The 19,768-nt window shown below is 42.5% G+C and overlaps 1 protein-coding gene across 1 annotated transcript in view; it reads left to right on the forward strand.

Moving 5' to 3' along the window:
- The first annotated feature begins 5,423 nt into the window (after positions 1 to 5,423).
- LOC104279229 (mitogen-activated protein kinase kinase kinase MLT) overlaps positions 5,424 to 19,768 on the forward strand; it is a 47,554-nt gene continuing 33,209 nt past the window's right edge. Inside the window, exon 1 of the mRNA XM_009876436.1 lies at positions 5,424 to 5,609. Within this exon, the coding sequence (XP_009874738.1) occupies positions 5,451 to 5,609 (159 nt within the window). The 5' untranslated portion in view covers positions 5,424 to 5,450. The remainder of the gene's footprint in view (positions 5,610 to 19,768) is intronic.

Consider the following 19,768-nt stretch of genomic DNA (forward strand, 5'->3'; position numbering starts at 1 on the left):
CGGGAAAGCCGTGGATCATCACTTTTTCTAAGTTCCAGAAGCCAAAATTATTTGAAAGCGCTGGATTAACTGGGTCACTGCCTGAAAACATCACAGCTTTCCGCTGGAGGCACGCGGTTAGATGTTTTCAGAACTTTGCCCTGAAATTGTAAGTCCTCGGAAACCTGCTTGTTTTCTCTGCCAGCACCGGGCGCTGCATACGGGTGGCATTGTCTGGGCGGTGGTAAGCCTGGAGAGCCCGGCTCACGGGCGGAGAAGAAGGCAGAAACACCAACAGAACCGAGGGCCGGGTCCTGCATTCGTGCCCGTGCGAGGGGCGAGCAGCTACCTGGCCCAGGGTGCAGGTTTGGCTGCCGCCTTCTTCTCATGGCTGGTGGGTGCATGCTGCTCCGGCAGCCAGCACTGGCAAGGTGTAATGTAAGCAAAGTGAGCAGTTTAGGGTTTCTCCGAGATCAAGTGCTTGTTATATTAAAGGGAAGGCTCGAAACCCTTCGATCTCTGCCTGATGACACGGCTCGGGTGGAAAATAGTTCTTTTCCTGAAGTACTCAAACTTGTTTAGGCTGAGTTGAGTTCTTTTTCCGTTGCTCTGAGGGTTATATAAATTCAAATAAACCTGGAAATGTTATTAATGGAAGTTATGTGGAATTCTTAGGTTCTGACAAAGGGCAGGCTCCAGTGTTATTGCTTCTGTAACTAAGGTAGGCAGAGCCAGGCCTCCAGTCCCACCATCTGCAGGGCTCCTGCTCAGCTGCTTAAGGAACTTTAGGAATTGTGGGGCTTGTTGACTTTATTTTACCTTATTGGGAGATTAGAAGATTAGGATATATTTAATTTGGAGTTGTGCTTGGAGTTTATTTGCATCTTATCCTTCAGCAGTTTGTGATATGATTAAAGGGTCTTTTATTTACAGAAACTTCTTTCTTCAATGTCTCTCATAGCTCAATAACTCCTTTTCTGTTTTCTATTTAGACAAGACAGTGGTTAACCATGCTTTGGCATTTGAATGGGTTTTCTGTTTGATTGTGTGTGGTTTTCTTTTGGACTTTTTTTTTCTTTTTTTTTGCTAAAGCCTAAACAAATACGTTGCTGCAAAAATCCAGATTGATATGCTCAAGCACTGTAGGCCGTGTTGAATACAAGGGATGATTTGGGTCTAAACATGGATGGTTAAAGATCCTGAAAGCAAAGGGGCTGTTTTGCCAAATAAGGAAACTTGGCACATTCTACTGTGTATTTTAAGATAGCACAAGTGTAGTGTGCTACTACTTTATTGGCAATATGTTGGCAGTGTGCCTTCCTGAAAGAAGCGCTGGATCCTGCTGCGTGGAACCACGCAGTGAAGGGAGGGCAGTGAGTTGTGTGGCTGTTGCCTTTAATAAATTACAAAAGCTTTTCCTGAAGTAATTGAATATTTAACCAGCGTCAGGGCACGTGCAAGTTGAGGGATGCAATTGGCAGTTCTGCACAGCCATACACCAAGCAAAATATGAGTTGCAGTTACTGTGCAAGTTGTGCTGAATTCTTTCCTGCCTCCCGTCTCTAACCTGGAAGTCCCTCAGTGTAAGCTCTCTGTACTCGAGGAGCAGTAGCCAAATGACAAATAGTAGGGTCTTCTGGCTTGTACATGGAATAGAGCAGAGACCTGAGCCTGGCAGCACCTCCCCTGTGGCATAGGCTGTTTTTGGGGAGCTGGGAGGTACAAGGGAGCGTGTCGGGTTCTTGCAGAGTTGCTGTGCTTGGACAGGGCAGCTGCCGCGGGCTCCATCTGTAACCCTCGTGCCTGGATGCTTGGGGGATCTGTCACCTCGGCAGGGTTTGGGGGAGCAGCAGGTGTGGGACCTCAGCGGGGTCCTGGGAAGAGATTCTTGTGCAAGATACTCCCCTAAAATGCTGTAATCGTGACAAGCCAGGGCCCTTGGATGGATTCCTGCACAATCTGAGGTTGTTGTGGTTTAATAGTTTGATGCAAAGTGTCTGCATAAAAGAGTCCTGACATGTTAAATAGTAATGTTAAATAGTAACTTGACATATCAAGTACTGCCAGACGGGGCTAAGATCTGTTTCTTTTTGGTGTGAAATGAACAGCCTCTAACAGCATGCTCAAATGAGTTACTGTGAGGGGAGGGAAAAAAAAGACATAGGAGAAGATGGAGTTGTTGCAAGTTTACAAGCTCATGTTAACCTTTAGAAATAAAACAGAGAAAGAAGGAAGTTATTCCCCCCCTCCCAAAAAAAAATCTCATAGGAATAATTGAAATAATCATCAATCAAATTATTTTCTGAAATACTTGTCATTCACTGTTTTCTGAACCATCACATTTTCATTTCATCAACAACAAGCAACGAAGTCAGTTGGTGTATCATTCCCCACTGCTGCACAATGATAGTGGTTAAGCACTCAGACCTGTGTTAGCAGGGAAGGAGGGTGCTGATGCCAAATCTCTGTTACGCTTTGTGTGGAGGAGTTGCTGAAATGCCCCCGGACCCAAGCCTGGAGGCCCTGGGCCTGGGGAGCGCTCTACTGGCAGTGTAAGCGCGAGATCTGAACAAGTGCCACACGGTGTTGGAGTGATGCACTTGTTTAGGATGCAAGTGTGAGACTATGGTGTTTAATGAAATACCCAATTTTTTTTTTTTCTTAACCAGTGGTTTAAACTCAGATTGTTAAGTATCTTTTAGAACAGAATGACAAGTTAATAACTGTGTGTGGATGCATCGCATGTAGTTGTTACTCTAAACAGTTGTTTTCTTAGACATAAAAATGAGATTGATCTGTCTAATTGAGGTTTAACTACCTTGCATCTGAAAATGTGGAGTAATATTTAAACAAGTCTGTTCTTTCATCTAGAAGGAGAAAACTGTATACCTAACTTAAGCTGTCATTAATTACAGATCTCTAAATAAAAAGAGTGTCCCATGTAAATCTCCCCTAGTTTCTCTGGAAAAAAGCATCTGGAAGAACTTGATACAAACCAATGAATCATTCTTTAAATTGTGTTACTTTGGTGCCTCTAGCATCTGCAGCTGACTGACTGCTGTAGATAAATTTGAAATTGGGAACGTGTTACAAGAACGAACAGGAGCTTCTGCAAATGCTTGTGTGTCGTGCATGGCATTGCGGTTGCATAAATGTTTAGGTAAAGTTTTAGGCAGCAAGGAGGATCCGTCTGAAAAGTACTTCTATTCATCAAGTGTCTGCTGTGCATGTTGTACAATCTTGAGGTCTCTTTTCTGTGAAATCTTCGAATAATAACTTGTTCTATGTTAGTGTAACTTTCAGAAGTCACATCATTTACTTGTTTGTGCAGATGATGTCATTCTTCTGGGTGAACAACAGTTTTAAATAATTCAGCAGCTCTTTGGAACTACTAAATTCAGATAGAGAAGGTCAGAAATATATGTTTCCTCTAAGGTATTTTTCTTTTCACTGGGTTTTCTTTTCCTTCTGCCATCTGCAACCATCTGTTATCAGCTGTTCACACTTTCCTCTTAAATTTATGGTCCAGTTGTACAGGGCCATGACCTTAAATTGTGAGGTCTCTGGGTTGGGAAGCTGACCTGTTTTATTTATCTATAAAATGTCAGGTATGCTTACGTACCTGGAGCAACTGCTAAGTAAATGTGGCAAATGAGCTTCTGTTCCTGAAGACCTGCTAATTAAACAGTGCTGGTGAAGAAGCAGAAAGTTGAAACTGGCTTTGCTGCCCTCCTGATTTGCAGGAGTGACCGATTTCCTTTTCCTTGAGCTCTCCCTGTAGAAAACATGTGCAGGGCGGTGCGAAAGATGGCTCTGGGATGGCAGGAAATCTAACAACAGCAGCCAGGTTAAAACAAGAACAAGAGGTCAGCAGAAGAGTTCAGGCACTTGTATCAAGGAAGGAGCCATCAGGGCACTGGAAGGATGAGCTTTATTTCACATCTGATGGGTGACCCCTGCTCAGACTTTCCTCGCAGAGCGTTCGTGTTCCCTCACCGAGCGCTCTGCAGGCTGGCTGTCAGCGAAAGGCGTGCTCAAAGCCTGCTGCCTCCTAAATGCGCGGCCTTTGGTAAACCCAGGAAAGTTGTCATGCTCTGGTCAGCGCTTGTCTTTGCCCTTATGGGTGGAGATGTAGAACGATGCAGGCAGTTTCAGAAAAGGCTCTATGTTTTCTTAAGCAATATGTAGAAAAATGTTGATTTCTTCATTTCTCATTTGGAGAATGGCCTTAACCAAATAGTGCCAGAAGTTTCTGGTCAAGTGATATCTCAAAATTTTAATAAGATTAGCTGCACAATCATGAGAGCTGGAGGGGTAAATTATGTCTGTTGCTTGTTATAGGAGGGACTGGGATGAAAGAGTTTTGGCAGTCGGCAATGCTAAGTGTGTTACAGGTGCATTTCGCAGCCGTGGATAACACAGAATTTGTGGATTCCACTGCAAAACCCCCTGTGGATTGGCGACTCCCAGAAGACGCAGTACATTTTGGTACTATAGTTAGACCAGTATAATTTTAACTAGCAACCCAAGATTTCTGTGTCTTTTTTTTTTTTTGGCTTGTTTTATTCAAATCCCTGTCTTTCATTTTATTCAAATCCCTGTCTTTCATTTTATTCTGATAAGTTTACTTTCATTAATAGCGAATATAGCAACTGCTGGTGGTAATTAAAACTACTTTATCTAAACCACTGAATCTGAAATGATCCCCCAGCAGATGGTTCTGGAGGGTGCTGTGTTCTGCAGTCCCACGAAGGACCTGAGGTTTCCTGATCTTGCACCATTAAAAAAGAGAGCTAAAATTAGTCATTGTTCATGTAGGTGATAATGTTTCTTGAAATTTGCTACGGGCATAAGCTTTATTGCTGTGAAATCTCCGAGAAGGACGTTCTGTTCCCCTTGGCAGCAGGCATGGGATCATCTACTGAAACTGCCGACACCAGCCTTGGCACAGGCTGCAGAACTTTGCATATTGTAACCCAGATGAATTGCCGGCTACTTGCGCTTTGTTGTAACACGCGAACACAACTGACTCACTCAGGAAGAGACGTTCACCGTGGCCGGGTTTTTCCACATCCTTGCGCGAAGCGCTCCTGCCTCGCCCCACGGTGCCCGCTGAGCTGCCCGTGCAGGTTTGGAGTGGAGAGCGCTTGGGGAAAGCAGCGACCTGCCTGCCTCCTCTCACAGAGCCACTTCCAAGGTGTTTGGGGAACATCAGTATCGTCCTGGGGAATATTTTTAGTCATTTCTGTCTCCCGGTTGCTCCGAATAGCTCGTACAAATTACACAAACGTTTGCACAGTTCCCAGGCCCTTTCCCCCCTGTGCCCCACGGATTTTACTGTAGCATATTTATGGCGACTGGTTCTGGGGTCTCTGGGGGTGGGCACGAAAGTCCATAAATCCATGGAGCATGTGTGCTAATGAAAGCTTTTATTTCACAGGTTTTGCTGTGGTATATTTTGTCATTATGAGATGTCGTCTACCAGTGCTTCATTTGTGCAAATTAGATTTGATGACTTGCAGTTTTTTGAGAACTGCGGTGGAGGGAGTTTCGGGAGCGTCTACCGAGCCCGATGGATTTCTCAGGACAAGGAGGTGGCCGTAAAGAAGCTGCTCAAAATAGAAAAAGAGGTAAGAGTTTACTTTTCTTTCACTTTGCTGTTGCAAGAAGGATAGAAATTCTCTTCTAGTGTCTTCCATCCTCTAGCTAATAGAGGCAAACTACTTTGGACTTTTTGCTTGGTTTAATTACCAAACTCCATAAATGGATGATGTTACGGTAAAGACGTACTGAGAGGAATTTGTGTTCTTGCAGTTGTGGTGAAGGCAGAAGGGGTTGATTATGTGTGTAAATTGTCTACTCTTGTTTGGTGTTGTGATGATGGCTTTTTTTGATTTTCAGGTTGGGAATTTTTGTGATGTGAGTGAAGTTTGTGAATATTGAATATGACGAATGTGGATTTTAATGACACCCAGCCAAGGGTGTCTCTGATATAAAGCATTGTTGTTCTGTTTTTTCACTGTCCTCCCCCCACTTCTGTCATTTAGCAGCTCCTCTCTGCCCTGGCCTTGAGGAGGAGGAGAGCTAGCTACACCTGGGGTGCTAGTAATTTCCCTTTGGTACCACTGGGCTAGATAGGAAGAGTTTGCTGTTGTTGCCTGCTGCTTCTGTTTTCTCCTCTTTACACGTGGTCTCTCAAGCGCTGTGGTTCACATGCGTATGCTCACTATAGGCTTAGTGTGTGTTACTTGGCATCACTTCTTCCCTGCCTGCTGCAGGTTTTGGTCTGGGGCTCTGGTAACTCTGAGTAAGTCATAGCTGCATTTCGGCTTGGTCTCACCTTGCAGTGAGGTTTAAGCCTGACTGTTCTACCAAGTCACCTTCCCTTGTGGCCTCCTATGTGCCTGGAAAGGCAGACAGGTCCTTGGCAATCCTGCGGGAAAAGGCAGAGTTAACTTACTGCACCATCACTGACTAAGGTTGGTTTGATTGTTCTACATTATTATTGACTGTTTTTAAATTGGTTTGATTAACTTATCGCAGCTTTGCTGGGACTGTACGGAGACACGGTGTATGTGGTCCTCGGAGTGCTCCGCTCTGCCTCCCGGTTGCAGCAGTGAGGACACACCAGGGTAGTGATGGACAGCACCGTTACTGGACTGCTGTTCCAGCGTGACTAAATCTAACTTGTATACAATATCCTCAAAGCATTTCAGGAAGCCAGTTATAGGCTGGAGGGCAGCAGAGCAGTGCGAGCGATAATACACTCGGTAAATAATCAGACACCAAAGTTCATCCACTGCTGCAGCAACTGAGCGAGCGTGATTACGTCATGCTTAGTTGAGTGATAAGCGTGTTTGATCATGATTAAGCAAGTTGCTGCCTAAAAGGATCATGGAAGGATCTCATGACTTTCCTGGATGATGAGAGATGTTACACCTTTTTTGTACAGTGTCAGTTTGTACTGTTTTCTTTATTTTTTTCATTTGTTAATATCAAAAGATGGACAAGTAAAATCAGCGCTGTGCAGTATCGGTGATGCACTCCTTAAAAATCAGGTGGTTGGCAGATCTTGGTAGTAGTCAGTTTTTTGAACAGGAGTGTTTCTGGTGGGATTACACAGGAGTCTGTCTTAGTCCTGTTGCTAGCTACTTAAACCATTTTTTCAAGAGAATTTGAAAACAGTGTTCTGCATCTTGTGATGGTATAAGTAGTGGAATAAGAAATGATGGAGAAAGTAGGATAGTCATATTTATTGCTTGACATAGACATTCAACAAAATTTATGTATTGTTTTTAAAAAACAGGCAAATGCAACGTTAATTTGTAGTAACAAGGAACACAGGTTGCATACTAGGAAAAGAAAATCATATGCCAGGGAGAATTTAGTATTATTTAAGGGTTTGTTTAGGGATTAATAAATACTTGCACCCATGAAGAGGTCCTATCATGGTACTGTTAGGCGGATTAGGTTAATACCCTTGCATATCCAAAAGAGGATCAAGTCCTTTGTAAGAACCAGCTGTGCATTATCTTGGTATGTGGTACTGAGGAAATGGATGTTAGGCACTAAGTGCAGACCCAGTTCTGTTGGGTTTTAAAGAACGTGAGCAAACTGGAGGAGCAGCCACAGGGGCTTGCAGAACACGCTCAAAGAGTAGAAAGTAGGAGAGCTGAGGGAAGAGGTGTCAGAAGAGGATTATGGGCCTCATCTGTCAGTATGAATTCACAGAAGGGGAGCCAGTGCCTTCCAGCACAAATTTTCCTTCAGAATGGTCATCATTTGCAGCTTAAACTAACCAGACAGGTTACAGATGGGAGCGGCTTGGTGTGGACATCTTCTCTTGAAAGTTTTCTGGGGAGGCAGCAGAGAGGCAAGTGGTTGATACCTTAAGTCTAGCAAGTTTTGCCAGAACTTATCAAAAACTCTAGAGAATAAAAAAAAAATAAGAGCTTGTTTACAAAAATTGTATTTTTGTGTGGAGGCAATGCTGGGCTCGTTTTATGTAGTGCAAAAAGTTATTACAAGAAAATGGTTGATATTTGAAGCCAGACAAATTAGAGTGGGAAATAAAGCACAGCTTGTAAGATGTGAGGATGAGTAACGTTTGGAGCAGACTACAAACATAAGGAGCGAAGATGGAGAATCCTTTCCATCTCTTCATGTCTTCACATTGAGATGGCTTTTTGGACAATTGTTTTTGTCAAGTTGTTGAGCTTAATGCAAGAGCAGCTTGCTGAAGTATAGTGGGCTGTGATGTACTGGAGGCCAGCCTCGGTGGCCTGAAGGTCTCTTATGACCCTGAAGGCTGTCAGTCTGTTTAGATATGTAGTATAATTATCTGTAATATGTTTATCTGCCGTGGTGACAAGTATGAATGGCTGTGACTGAACTGTGCAGAAAGTGAGGCAATGACTTTTCTGATAGCAATAGAAAAGTAACTTGCTGTAACTATATGTATCTGTGTTTAGTAAATATTTGGATGGTTTGCATTTAGTCCAGAAAACCAGTTATTACTCTTTGTGGCTTATTTGAAAGGAAATGTCCTTTTAACTCAGTGACTGATTGTCTTGTATTTCTGTTAACTGCTGCCAATAATCCGTAACAACTGATTGAAGGGAAAACAGGAGTGTTGGGAAAAGCTTGCTCAGAGGAATTCTGTGCTTGGCTGAGTCCAGGGTCACAAGCCAAGTCAATAGAGCTGTGGTATCATTCTGCAAATATGTTGTATCTGTGTTTCATTTTATTAAATCAGCCAATCAAAACCAGCAGAGATCATGAAGGCTTTATATTAGCCAAGTGGCTAACAAGTTCTAACATGTGAAACAAAGCAAATTTTGTTCCATTATATAGCAGCATATCCTACTAAAATATGTGCCCAGAAAAACTTACAAATACTTGAAAGGGTGTTGCTCAGACAGATTTCTCCAAAACTCTTTTAAATTTAAGAAGTGGGAAGACGTCTGTTTATAGACAGGCAGTAAAATGTGACTGTATGGGAAGAGGTATGTGTTTATGTGAATAAAATACAGCTAAATAGATGTGCTGAGAAAAATAAATATGCTGCAAGGCCTTGATTAGAGTATCAGACCCGAAACTTTGGACAAGACTTCTGCTGATTAAGTAAAGCATAGGAGTGTTTCTCGAGTGATTAAATAACAGCAAAAGCAAAATTAGGTTGCCATTTTACTAGCCAGTCCAAGCACTTTAGCAGTTTTAGGTTTTAAAGAAGGAAGAAGAGTTCATTGTGAATTGTTTTGTGGAAGATCAAGCTGTGGTTGTGATGTTTGTGCTGCGTGTGAGGCAGTAGCAATGCCTCCTGCAGCAGGATGTGCACTTGCTCCTTCTGCCCTAAGTGATAATTACATGCACTCATTGAAGAAAATAGCACACCTAATACTCAGGAAATTATTTGATATTTTTATGAACAATATATATGAATTATTGGATAAGCCTGTAATTTATCTCCCACTGAAATGGGTGGCAGAGATTGGGCCCAAAGGCCTTATTTTGCAAGTTGTTAGCAGTTCTTTTGACACCATTATTTTGAGCAGGTAGCTGCTGGAGTGAAATGCTATAAGCATATTTTTTTTATTTATTTTTTTATGCCTGCCCTGGTGTGAGAGCCTCAGGAAAGCAGTTGTGTGGGGCTGCTGGCCCAGGGGGCAGTCGCAATGGGGGAGAGGGGGCAGCTGTGCCAAGGCGAGGAGAGGATGGGTCAGGTGAGCCCAATGGACCCGTCACAGGGTTGCTGCCCGTGTATCTAAGGGCCTCTGAGAAGAGCCCTGGGGTGTTTGTCTGCTGTGCTGGGGGCGTTGCTGGTGGCCGTTCATCTCTCCCTGTGCTGCTGCTGTCCCTGCCTCCTGAGGCAGAGGACCGCCATTCGTTGGGATGGGTTGTCTTCCCCTGCCTCTCTGGGTGGGAGCGGCATGGCTCATTTCTGGGTTTTATTTGGGCCATCATTGGTACTCTGGGCTTGGACACTCCCATCTGCCGCCGAGTCCAGTCTGGAACTTTTCTGCTCAGGACCTAGTTGCCACCCGTAGGGTGTGTTAGTGTATTCTGTTGTATCTGTAAATATACTTGCATACTTGTATATATCTATATATAGTCCAACGTACTCATTGTTAGTGTTATTTTCTTTTTTATTAAACCAATTCAAGGTTTTTTCACAACTTAGTGTCTGTCCCTAATTCCCCTGTTACCATCCCCCTTGGAGGGTGGTGGGGGGAGCACAGAGTGTCTGTCAGTTTAGTGGCCGGCCCAGCCCTAGGCTTTGACAATGCCTTGGCACGTTAGCTGTCACTGAATAGCAGCTCACCTCCTCTGTACGTCGCTGAAGTTCGCCTCTGCTTGTGAAGGCTGTGCTTTCGGTGGCCGGCATCTGAACTGGAGTATGGCTCTTCACCGGGAGACTTACTATTGCTGAAATTTTACCTGAAATCTTATTTTAATTTTAATGTTACTGCTCTTTGGAAGTACTCTGCGATCCATGAAACGCCTCTGTGCTATTGGTGGACGACAGTATTGCATCTAATTTACTTGCTTCTGCTGTCACAACCATGGGAGTTGGGTACAAGATCGTTTGATTTCATGCAGTGTAGATGCTCCTGGATTCCTTCACAATACTGGCAGTGGTGTGTGCGAACTGCAGGAAGAGTGGAGGGGAAAAAATAAACAGTAAAAGGGAAGTACTTCTAGTGAACTGACAGAACTAACTTAGGGTAAAAGATGTTAAATTGAGTAGGATTAACTGTGCATGATTTGTTCAGTCATGTCTGTGCAATGCATCGGAGTTTTATGAGATTTAAAAATAAAAACATGTTTTTACTAGTTTTGATGCTGTATTGCTTGAAGTCTTGACTCCACGGAAATTAATTTTATATTGTCAGGTTTTCTTGTATGTGCAGTAAGCTGTAAGGGATCTTCTAATGCTTCATGAATGTTTTCATATGGAATGTAATACAGCTTGTTCGGGTTTTTTATGATCCACTTTTGGAAGGGACTGTCCAGAAAACATGGATTATGCCTGTACCTTCTGAAGGGGATGAGTTAAATATAACCACATGCATGTCTCTGGCCTTGCCTCTCTTAAGTTCGTAGCCCTGAGAGGGAGCATGTGGTAGTTTTAGTGTGGGTCATGAGAGTAAGGACTGGGAATGACTTTCAAGAGTAACAAGAGAAAAACAGAGCAAACCAAAATGAAATTTATACTTAGCCCTGACAAGACTAAAAATAGTTGATGTGCTTTTTGCTGGTGGTTTGTAGCTGGTGTGGGTGCTTGGGTGCCAGCCTGGAATGACCCTCCACACTGGGACCTGGCTGTAATGCGGGGAATTTTGATGCCTTTTTATTGTTTTAATAGCTCCTTCTAGGAGCTCCTATTTGCTTACCCTCACTTGTCTGAGTTGGCAAGTATTGAGAGTGATTCAAAGTAACATCTGCCAGGAAATGCTGGCGTTAGACCCGTTTCCAGCCTAGAGTGGGAGGTGACAAACCCCATGTTTCCAACCCGTGATCCTTTGGCGCAGGTGCTATTGCTAATGAATGGAGCAGGAGGGCTTAGAGAGGTGCTGTACGAAGGTGTGCAAGCGTGAACTTTGCAGAGATATCTGTGCCTCTCTTGGAAATTTACAGAGTTCACAAAAAAGGAAAGGTTGTATGTCCCTAGGGTATCCCTGGTTCCTATGGGAAGCCTCCCAGCCCCATATTCATTTAAAGAAGTACTCCTATACCTTGTTAACAGCTAAAAGGAAAGAAAACTATTTATTAAACCAAAGCGGTGTCTTAAAATGTATTTGTTTCTGTTTTATATTTTGGTAAAAGAAATGATTCTGATACTCCAGCTGTTGTATGTTCTGTGTCTTGCAGAATAAATCATTTTGATAGGATGGACTTGTGCAGTAAATCTCTGACTGCTTTTGAGTTTTCCCTACCCTTGACTTTAATTTAAGGGATATTTTCTGGAGGACTTTTAATTTGTAAATGAATGTCATGTTTTCAGATGTGAAGAAAGTCAAAGCATGAGCTTTTCTTAGTAGGTGCTTTGGATAAGACTGTTGAGTAGCAAATGCCTTGTAACCAAAATGAATATCAAACCCCCTTGGTATTTGGGAGATACCAGTTTAATGAAAGATGAATACAGTTAAGCTCAGGGAGAACAGGCCTCAGTTTCATTTTCTTTATTTTTAAGAAGAAATTTCATTCCTCTTTGTCTCTGCTCCCAAAATCTCAGAAATGTATCAATCCAGACATGGAAAAAGTATCTGTTTGTGTTTTGCTACATTTTATTGTGGTTGTTTTTTTTTTTTACTTGTGTATTTAAATATTTTTATACCAAGTATTTCATTAGATGAGTAACATCTTTCAGACTTGCTTCATGTAAATAATGAGCATTTGTAGTAAGAGTTGTCGCTTACAGAGGTTTTGTTGACCATCTTGGGTTTCTTACTTACACAGGCTTCTGTATACACATTCCTTTAAATTAAGCAATTTTGGCCTAATTTGATTTAGACATCAGGTTCAGTGGAACTGGCATGCCAGGGCCTAGACTGGCAATCTGTGGCTTCACCAGTTATTTTTGGGTCGTTGAGACATAGTGACTGTCAGCGGAGTCATCTTAGCTTGCAATAAATGAAAAGCTATTTCAGAAGTTCTGGGAATCTTGCTGTAGCCGTGTTTGAGAAGTTACCTTATCCTTTCTTCTGTCAGCTAAACCACTAGGTTTTGTACTGAAATTGTAAAGAGTTAAGCGCACATGTCCCTTTGTTGACTGATGGCAGCTTTGAACAGTTACTACATAAACAAACCTGATAAATGGGTAAATTAGTAAGCTAAGATGCACCAGATCTTTCTGTTGCTTTCTTTCAGTTGACTCTTGACCTGCCCTGAATTTTGTCAGTGTGAAGCAAAGATGCCTTGTGTGTGCAGCTGGTAAAGAACACGTGGAGGTACCATAGCTTGGTTAAGGCAGGGGAACTTACTGTGTGCCTGATCCCTGCGTTAGGAATATTTCGGTGAGGTTTGGACCGTTTTACCTCTGTTATCTTCAGTGTTTTTCAGAATCTGCAGGTGAACAAGTTTTTGTGCCAGTTTCCTAGAAATTATTCATAAGTGGTTTAGGGATAAAAATCCTTGTCTGATTAATTAGAAAGCACTCTTTTTTTTAATCCTTTTTGCTATCTGCAGTAATGCAACCTGTTAGGATACTATTATTCTTTCGTGTCACAATTAGTTTAATTTCATCATATATTGTCTTAAAAATAACTCCGTTAATCTGTTGCAAATTTCGATTTGACAGTGAGTTGCTCAAGTTGCCAGTAGATACCTAGTTGCAATTAAGAGTGTTTTTCCTAGGTGGCTTTATTTTTTTATTTTGCTCTAGATATGTTTCTCCCTTCTCTGTTTTCCTTTTGCATGGATTCAGCTGTTATTTATAATTTGGAGGAGAGGTTGTGTTGCTTATTTCTCCATGCCAGTAACTGTTGTCATCAAAGGGCAGCTCATTTGTTTCCCCTCCCACGACATTTGCTGACCCCGAGCTTCTGTTGAAGTGATCAACTGAAAAATGGTATTTTTGTATGTTTAAGCTGTCCTGAAGCTTTACTGTAGAAGTCTCATGGGTACAGAAGAGGTCTGTTTCTCTCAAGGTGGTGTTTTAGGCTGTTGCAGGCTCAAGCAACTGAGGGTGGGTTGAAGTGAGTCTTATCTCTGCATTTATCTGAGTAGATGACCTTCTTAAAACGAGACTACAGTCCAAAATCATATGCCGGGTGAAATCTAGCAGTGACTTTAGAGTATGGTGTTCGCATGTTAGTCCTGAGTGCTTTGAGGGACAGCTGAACAGTTTAAGTATCTGTGACCTGCATTGAAAACCGTTGGTGTTGCAGCCCCTGGGCAGTGTCTGGAATGACAAATTGTTGTTCCTGAAAATACCAAAGTTGCCATTGAGCTCTGTGGAAGTATTGTTTGAATCTAACACAGTTTCTGGTTTGTTGATACCTGTGTGATGGTTCAGGTGAAGTCAGGGATCTCTGCTGGGGTTGATGTGATCAGAGTTTGGGACCATTGGTCTCCTGGACGCTATTTTTCACAAGTGTAATCAAAGCTGAGCACAGGGGCCACAGTCTTTGGTTGGGGACCCTAAACTGCCCACCACACACATGGTAGCACTGGAATTTTGAACAACATGTTTTGCGCTCTTAAGAGAACAGTGAAATACTAAATAGCACTAGACATTCCCTCCTTGCCTTTTTTTTTTCCTTAATTTTTGACTGGCTGCACAGTATTTGTATAATTACCTTGGGCACAAGATTTTGTTGAATAACGTTGAAGAAAAAAAATCAAAATATATATCTTTAAATGAAACATCAAAATCAATCTTTTTAATTGTAATAGTGTAACTAAGACTGTTGAAGTTATTTCACGTTTGCCTATTGCCACTTACCTAAGGTGCTGGTAGAGGAAGTCTCCTTTTTAAGAGGACAATATAAACAGTCACAAGGAGATATTCAGACCTGTTTATGTTAGCTGGAGTCTGCAGAAGAGCCCGGAGAACAGCTTCAGCATTAACTCTTTCTCTCTTGCTCAGCGAATTGCTTTACCACACCGGTGAGATGAGGCCAGCAAGGGCAAATACGGAGCTCCTCTTCTGATGCAGCTGCCTCCAGACTGCCCTGTTGGTATTTTTAGATGTTTCATCTGTTACAGTTCAGCTACTGGGGAAGAATCCTGTTTGCAAATACATATTCCTTTATTAGATTAATGCTTGGTGAATTTACATTGTGCGTAACTTCTTTTTAAGAAAGCTGGCTCCGCGGGGAAATGGGGTGACTGGAGTAACTGACCATTTCTGTGCCTCCTTGGTCCCCCCTGCAGCTCAGCTACCTGATGCCCAGGGAGCTGGGCAGCCCCTTGAGCACCGGGCAGGGGCTCCCTAGGACTGCACCTCCTCACTGAAATAGTGCCTGGCCCCTGGCTGCCACTTCTGAAAGGAGACAGTGCCACATGTCTGCAACTCCTCCTGCCTCTGGTTGCTTGTTTATTTTATCCCAAAACTTGAGAAAATTTGGATTCCTTATGGCTAAATGTTGTGGGCAGGGGAGAGAAAAAATCATATCATGATCCCGCACCGGACCAAAGAGCTGGGGTTTGTCTATTGGGCATGTGAGTTTACAGTAGCCATGTTTTAAAAAAAATAAATTAAAAAAGGCAAAAAAAAAAAAGAGCATGGTTTGTAAAAACCCTTGAGCAGCTATAGGAGAAGCGAGGAAGCTATTGGTAGACACGACAACATACAGCTGCTTTGTACAAAGTTCATCTTTGAAAGGTAGGAAACCCAAAAGGCGGGTGGGTGTCTGCTTTTCAGTGAAAGCTGAGGCTCTGTGCAAGTTTTTATCTGGCAGAGACAAAACAGGAGAGGTGAGTATGTTGTTGTTCTGGAAACTTGTTCAAATAATCTACTTGCCGCATCCTTGAGTGAGTGAGTGACATTTTCCGAGAGGATATCTTTTCTTCTTGCTTGGAAGAGTCACAGAGCAGAGAAACCGGTGCGTGCCTGTGTGCAGTTAGAGGAGGGAAAAGCACACGTCACTTTTTGTGTAATTGTAATAACCTTGATTTTAGGAATGTCAGGTGCATTTGAGGCAGTCCTGTCAAAGATGATGGCTTACAAGTAGTGATTGGTGGTTTTCCTTTTTGGTGAGCTGTGTACTTTTAATGTATTAAGCCACGGAAAAGACTTAATGTTGACCACTGTACAATGTGTCTGTGTGTGCTGGGGTGCTGCCTGTGATGTGTGTGGCAACAGATGGATAAAATTCAAAGCTGTGAACTGCTCTTCCCTTTAATGTCCACATTGATCGTACCCCCTGCAAGAGTTTGTGAGAGCACTAAAGGCAAGTACCAAGTCCAGAACCCTACGCATCAGGACCACACATTTTGGAGTTCTGCTCTTAAGTTGTGCTTTTTGGGTTGCTTATGTGTTTGTACTGAAGTCCTTACTGTAATGTCTTCTCTCTAAGCCAATGTCTCCTCTGTCCTGTGCAGAAGTTGGCAGTGATTTGCTTCCTGGCGCTGCGTCCCCAGTGGTTTACTCTGTTCCCATTGCAAACTGCTTCCCTGTTAGCGCTGCAGTTCTGGAAGGAGTCCTGCAATTTTTCACTGACTGGGAATAAAGCTCGGTCCTCCTGGGGTAAACAAGCATACTGTTGTTAATTAATGAGTTTGAAATCTGCAGTATGAAACTTCTTGCATTTTCATTACTGTGTTTCTGTGCTATACTGTGAGAAGGGAGAGATTCCCTACCCAGTAAGGCTGTTACCGAGACGAATGTGGGGTAACAGCACTGATGGGGTGTCAGGCTCAAGAAATTCAGGGCAAGTGACACTTCATTCTGTAATGACACTGGCATCAGGTGTTGCCTCTAGTGACATGACTGTTGCCTTGAAACTGTGACCTGAGTTCCCTTTTTGGGAAAGAAAAAAACCCCACAGGTGCATTTCAAAGACTAGAGTAGCTGCTTTATTTGTCTTTTAAAATTTGTATTTCTGTCTTTTTGCCTGGTCAGTGTTTAGAACCATTGAAAAAGTAAATGTGACATAGGGACTGAGATCCTGTAGCTAGAACTCTTTTATAATTACATATTCAGCCGCAACCATACAAAGGAAAATGAGTTTCTTTTCCTTTATATACCATATTTCAGTTTTCCCCTGGGTTTAAATTGGCATTTTGGACTGTATTCGCTGAAGCCACTGAAGAGCTTATCAGAAAAGGAAGGAAACAGAGGGAGGGAAAGAAAGATAGATTTCCAAATGACAACCTTTTGAATAGTCCAAGTTCAATCCCTAAAACAAAAAGTGGAATCTTTTTTTTTTTTCCTAAATAATGTGCTCTACAGTCTCACCTCTCATCTTGAGAAACATGAAAGAGCAAGTAAAAGAGATGACCCAAATCACAGAGCTCCTTTGAAAGAAGAAATTCAGCTGTTTTGAACACTTACAATCAAAGGAAGTGGTTTCCCTAATTACATGAACTATGTGAAAGCTCTCAGAATAGCTCTTCCACCCCAGGATTCCTTGCACTTTAGAAGTTTGCATAAAAGCTCACATGGAGAATCAGATGCAAAGTGTTTGATTCAAATTTTATTAGGCAGAAGTGAGCATACATTCATATCTCTGGGTTTGACAGCTGGTTGGGTTTGGACCGCAGTCCTGGGTTTGATGGATTTCAGTCCTATACTTTAAAATCTTTCTTCAGGTTCTCTGGTGAGAGACCCCTTTCAAGAGAAGAGTGGAAATGAAAAAATGGAGAAGAGACAGAGGGGTCCCTTTGTGAGCTTTCAGCTGAGGATCTTTCACCCTGATAAGGCTGTTCATCATTGTGAAAATCCATTCCTGTACACAGCTTTTAAAAGAATGAGAAATTTTATTTCCTCTCATTTTAGAGAAGCTGTGTATCTTTAAAATATATTTAGAAGAACTGGGATCTGAATTCTATAACTTCAGTATTATTCCAGCACCACCATTTACTTCAACTGATCAAAATTCTGAATTCAGTAGAGACTTTGAACAAAAAGCAGTTGTTTCAGAAGGCTATTACACCTTGTGCTTTCTTTTTGTACATGCACGATAATAAAGGTACGTTAGTCTAAGCTAAACAGTGAGGACATATGAAAATATGCAGGACACTTCTAAAGGCTTCAGATCTCTGTTCCTTGAGACTTTGTTTTCAGAAAGAGCGTTTTGCTTTCCTGGTGGTTTAGGAGTAGAGGGAGCAAGCATTGGAGAACTTGGAAGCAATAGCAAGATCATTTTCAAAAGTAGGCATCCAAAGTTAGATGCATCATTGACCCCATTGAAATGTTCGGTTTTCTCAAAATGCTAGATGAGTATATTTTATTTTTGCTCTGTAAGAAATGTGTTTATTTGTCAGCTCATTAGCTAAAAATCTAGCTAGATTTTTAGCAAGAGTTATGAGGATTCATCACAAAATTTTCTGTCATGAAAGTGCTAAAGACGGGTATCTCATCTTTACCTAGCTATACCTAAAATGAATCTTCCTTTCCTAACCATCTCTGAAATGAGCAACAAGGTGTTGTCTCTGAGGATAGAATATGGAATAATTAGTGGTTGAAATATTAATAAATAATATTTGCAAAATCTACAGTAGTATGCAAGACCCTTACACTCGCTTTGCACAATAGTAATCTCCAGATGGTCTGATATTCTCCACTTGCAGCCAGCTACAGTAATGATATCCAGATCTGATAAAGACTGAGGTAATTGATGAAATTAGCCTTGGGGAGAAATCTTGAAGCCCTGCAAACTGCAACAATGCAAACTCAAGAAGGAAAAAAGCCAGAAGGGTTTCATGTCTGCCTTCTGGATATATGGGATCGGCCAGTCTCTTTATGGTAACGCTGAATGCTAATAACAAGATACCCCTTCCTCTGCTTGAAGAGAAGCAATGTTTCTCTGGGTGCATTTTTCCTGCCAGTGCTGCATCTTCATCTTTCGTAAAAGAGTTAGCTTTCCTAAGCACACCATTTCTTCTTCTTTTTTTTTTTTTTTTTTTTTTTTTCGTCTGGGCGAAAGGAAGGGCTTTCCCTGGAGTCAGGGAATTGTCTCCTAGGGGTGAACACCCTCAGCAGGCTGGTGGTGTTGAAGGGAAGTGAGTGCATAGTAGAGGCACTCGTGGGAAGGGGCATGTCCTGTAGCCATACAGCACCCTGGCAGGCTGGAAAAGAGCCCTGCCTGTGCCCACTAGAGACAAGTGTCTCGGGTGGCGAAGCTTTGTGATCGGTATTGCTAGAGGATGATTTTGTGTGGATGAAGGAAAACACTTAGAGTGATCTTGACCTTGCTTGACCTGAAGGAGGCACGGAAAATTACATGTGCTCATGTCTGGTCCCTGATGGGAGCTGATTTCTCCCTATATGTAAATTAGATTGTTTTTTGCATACCTCTGGCATTGGAAAATGGGAAGCTATGGTATATGTGATGCTGTTATTCTTCCAAAGCAAAGGTGATGATGCAGGTTTGAATGTGCTCTGCGGCACTGAAACAGCAGGAAGCCCCTGGGCCCTGGATCCAGCTTGTGAGCTCAGTTTGCTGTGGTGAACTTCGCCAGTCTCATCCTTGTCATGCTCGGGGCGTAAATCAAACAGTGATTTTTTGCAAGGAGTATGGGCGTTGCTGGAGCAGGGAGAGATGTGAATGCTTTGTGCTGCACTTGGGTTCAGGCTGCAATTGCTGTTCACGGCAGCCTGATGCCTTCTCTTCAGCTTTTGAGGCACAGCCTGTGGGGGAGAGAGGTTTTGTTGTTGGGCTGCACGAGGGGACCCCGCTCCTGGGGGCCCATGTAATGCTGCGTACCCACTTCCTCTTTGCTCTTTCACTTACTGTACCTCCTTGGGAACCACAGCGCCGGGTGATGGAGGAAGTAGCGCAAGTCCATTGTTTTGTAATCGCAAAATAGATTTTCTAACTGGCATCTTAAAAATTCTTAATTCCTCATTGAGGTATCAACATGTGTGGTATTCTTATTTGTTTCTTATGTGTCTGGAATTTTTCTAATAATATGATGAGAGAAGAAATTCAAATGAAGCCTGAAGGTGCAGATTACTGATGTAGAAGTAGAAACTCACAAATGGAGAAATGCCACAGCTGAATGTGGCTGCAAGACGTTCTAACTCTTTACATGTTTACCCGAAGATGTACTGTGGTTACATTGTGGGGTGTTATTGCAGTCGTGTTATTTTTGCATTTAACTGTCTTCTATTTACCACTTT

This window comes from Apaloderma vittatum, unplaced genomic scaffold (assembly GCF_000703405.1).
Source record: "Apaloderma vittatum isolate BGI_N311 unplaced genomic scaffold, ASM70340v1 scaffold32760, whole genome shotgun sequence".
NCBI classification, from domain to species: Eukaryota; Metazoa; Chordata; class Aves; order Trogoniformes; family Trogonidae; genus Apaloderma; species Apaloderma vittatum.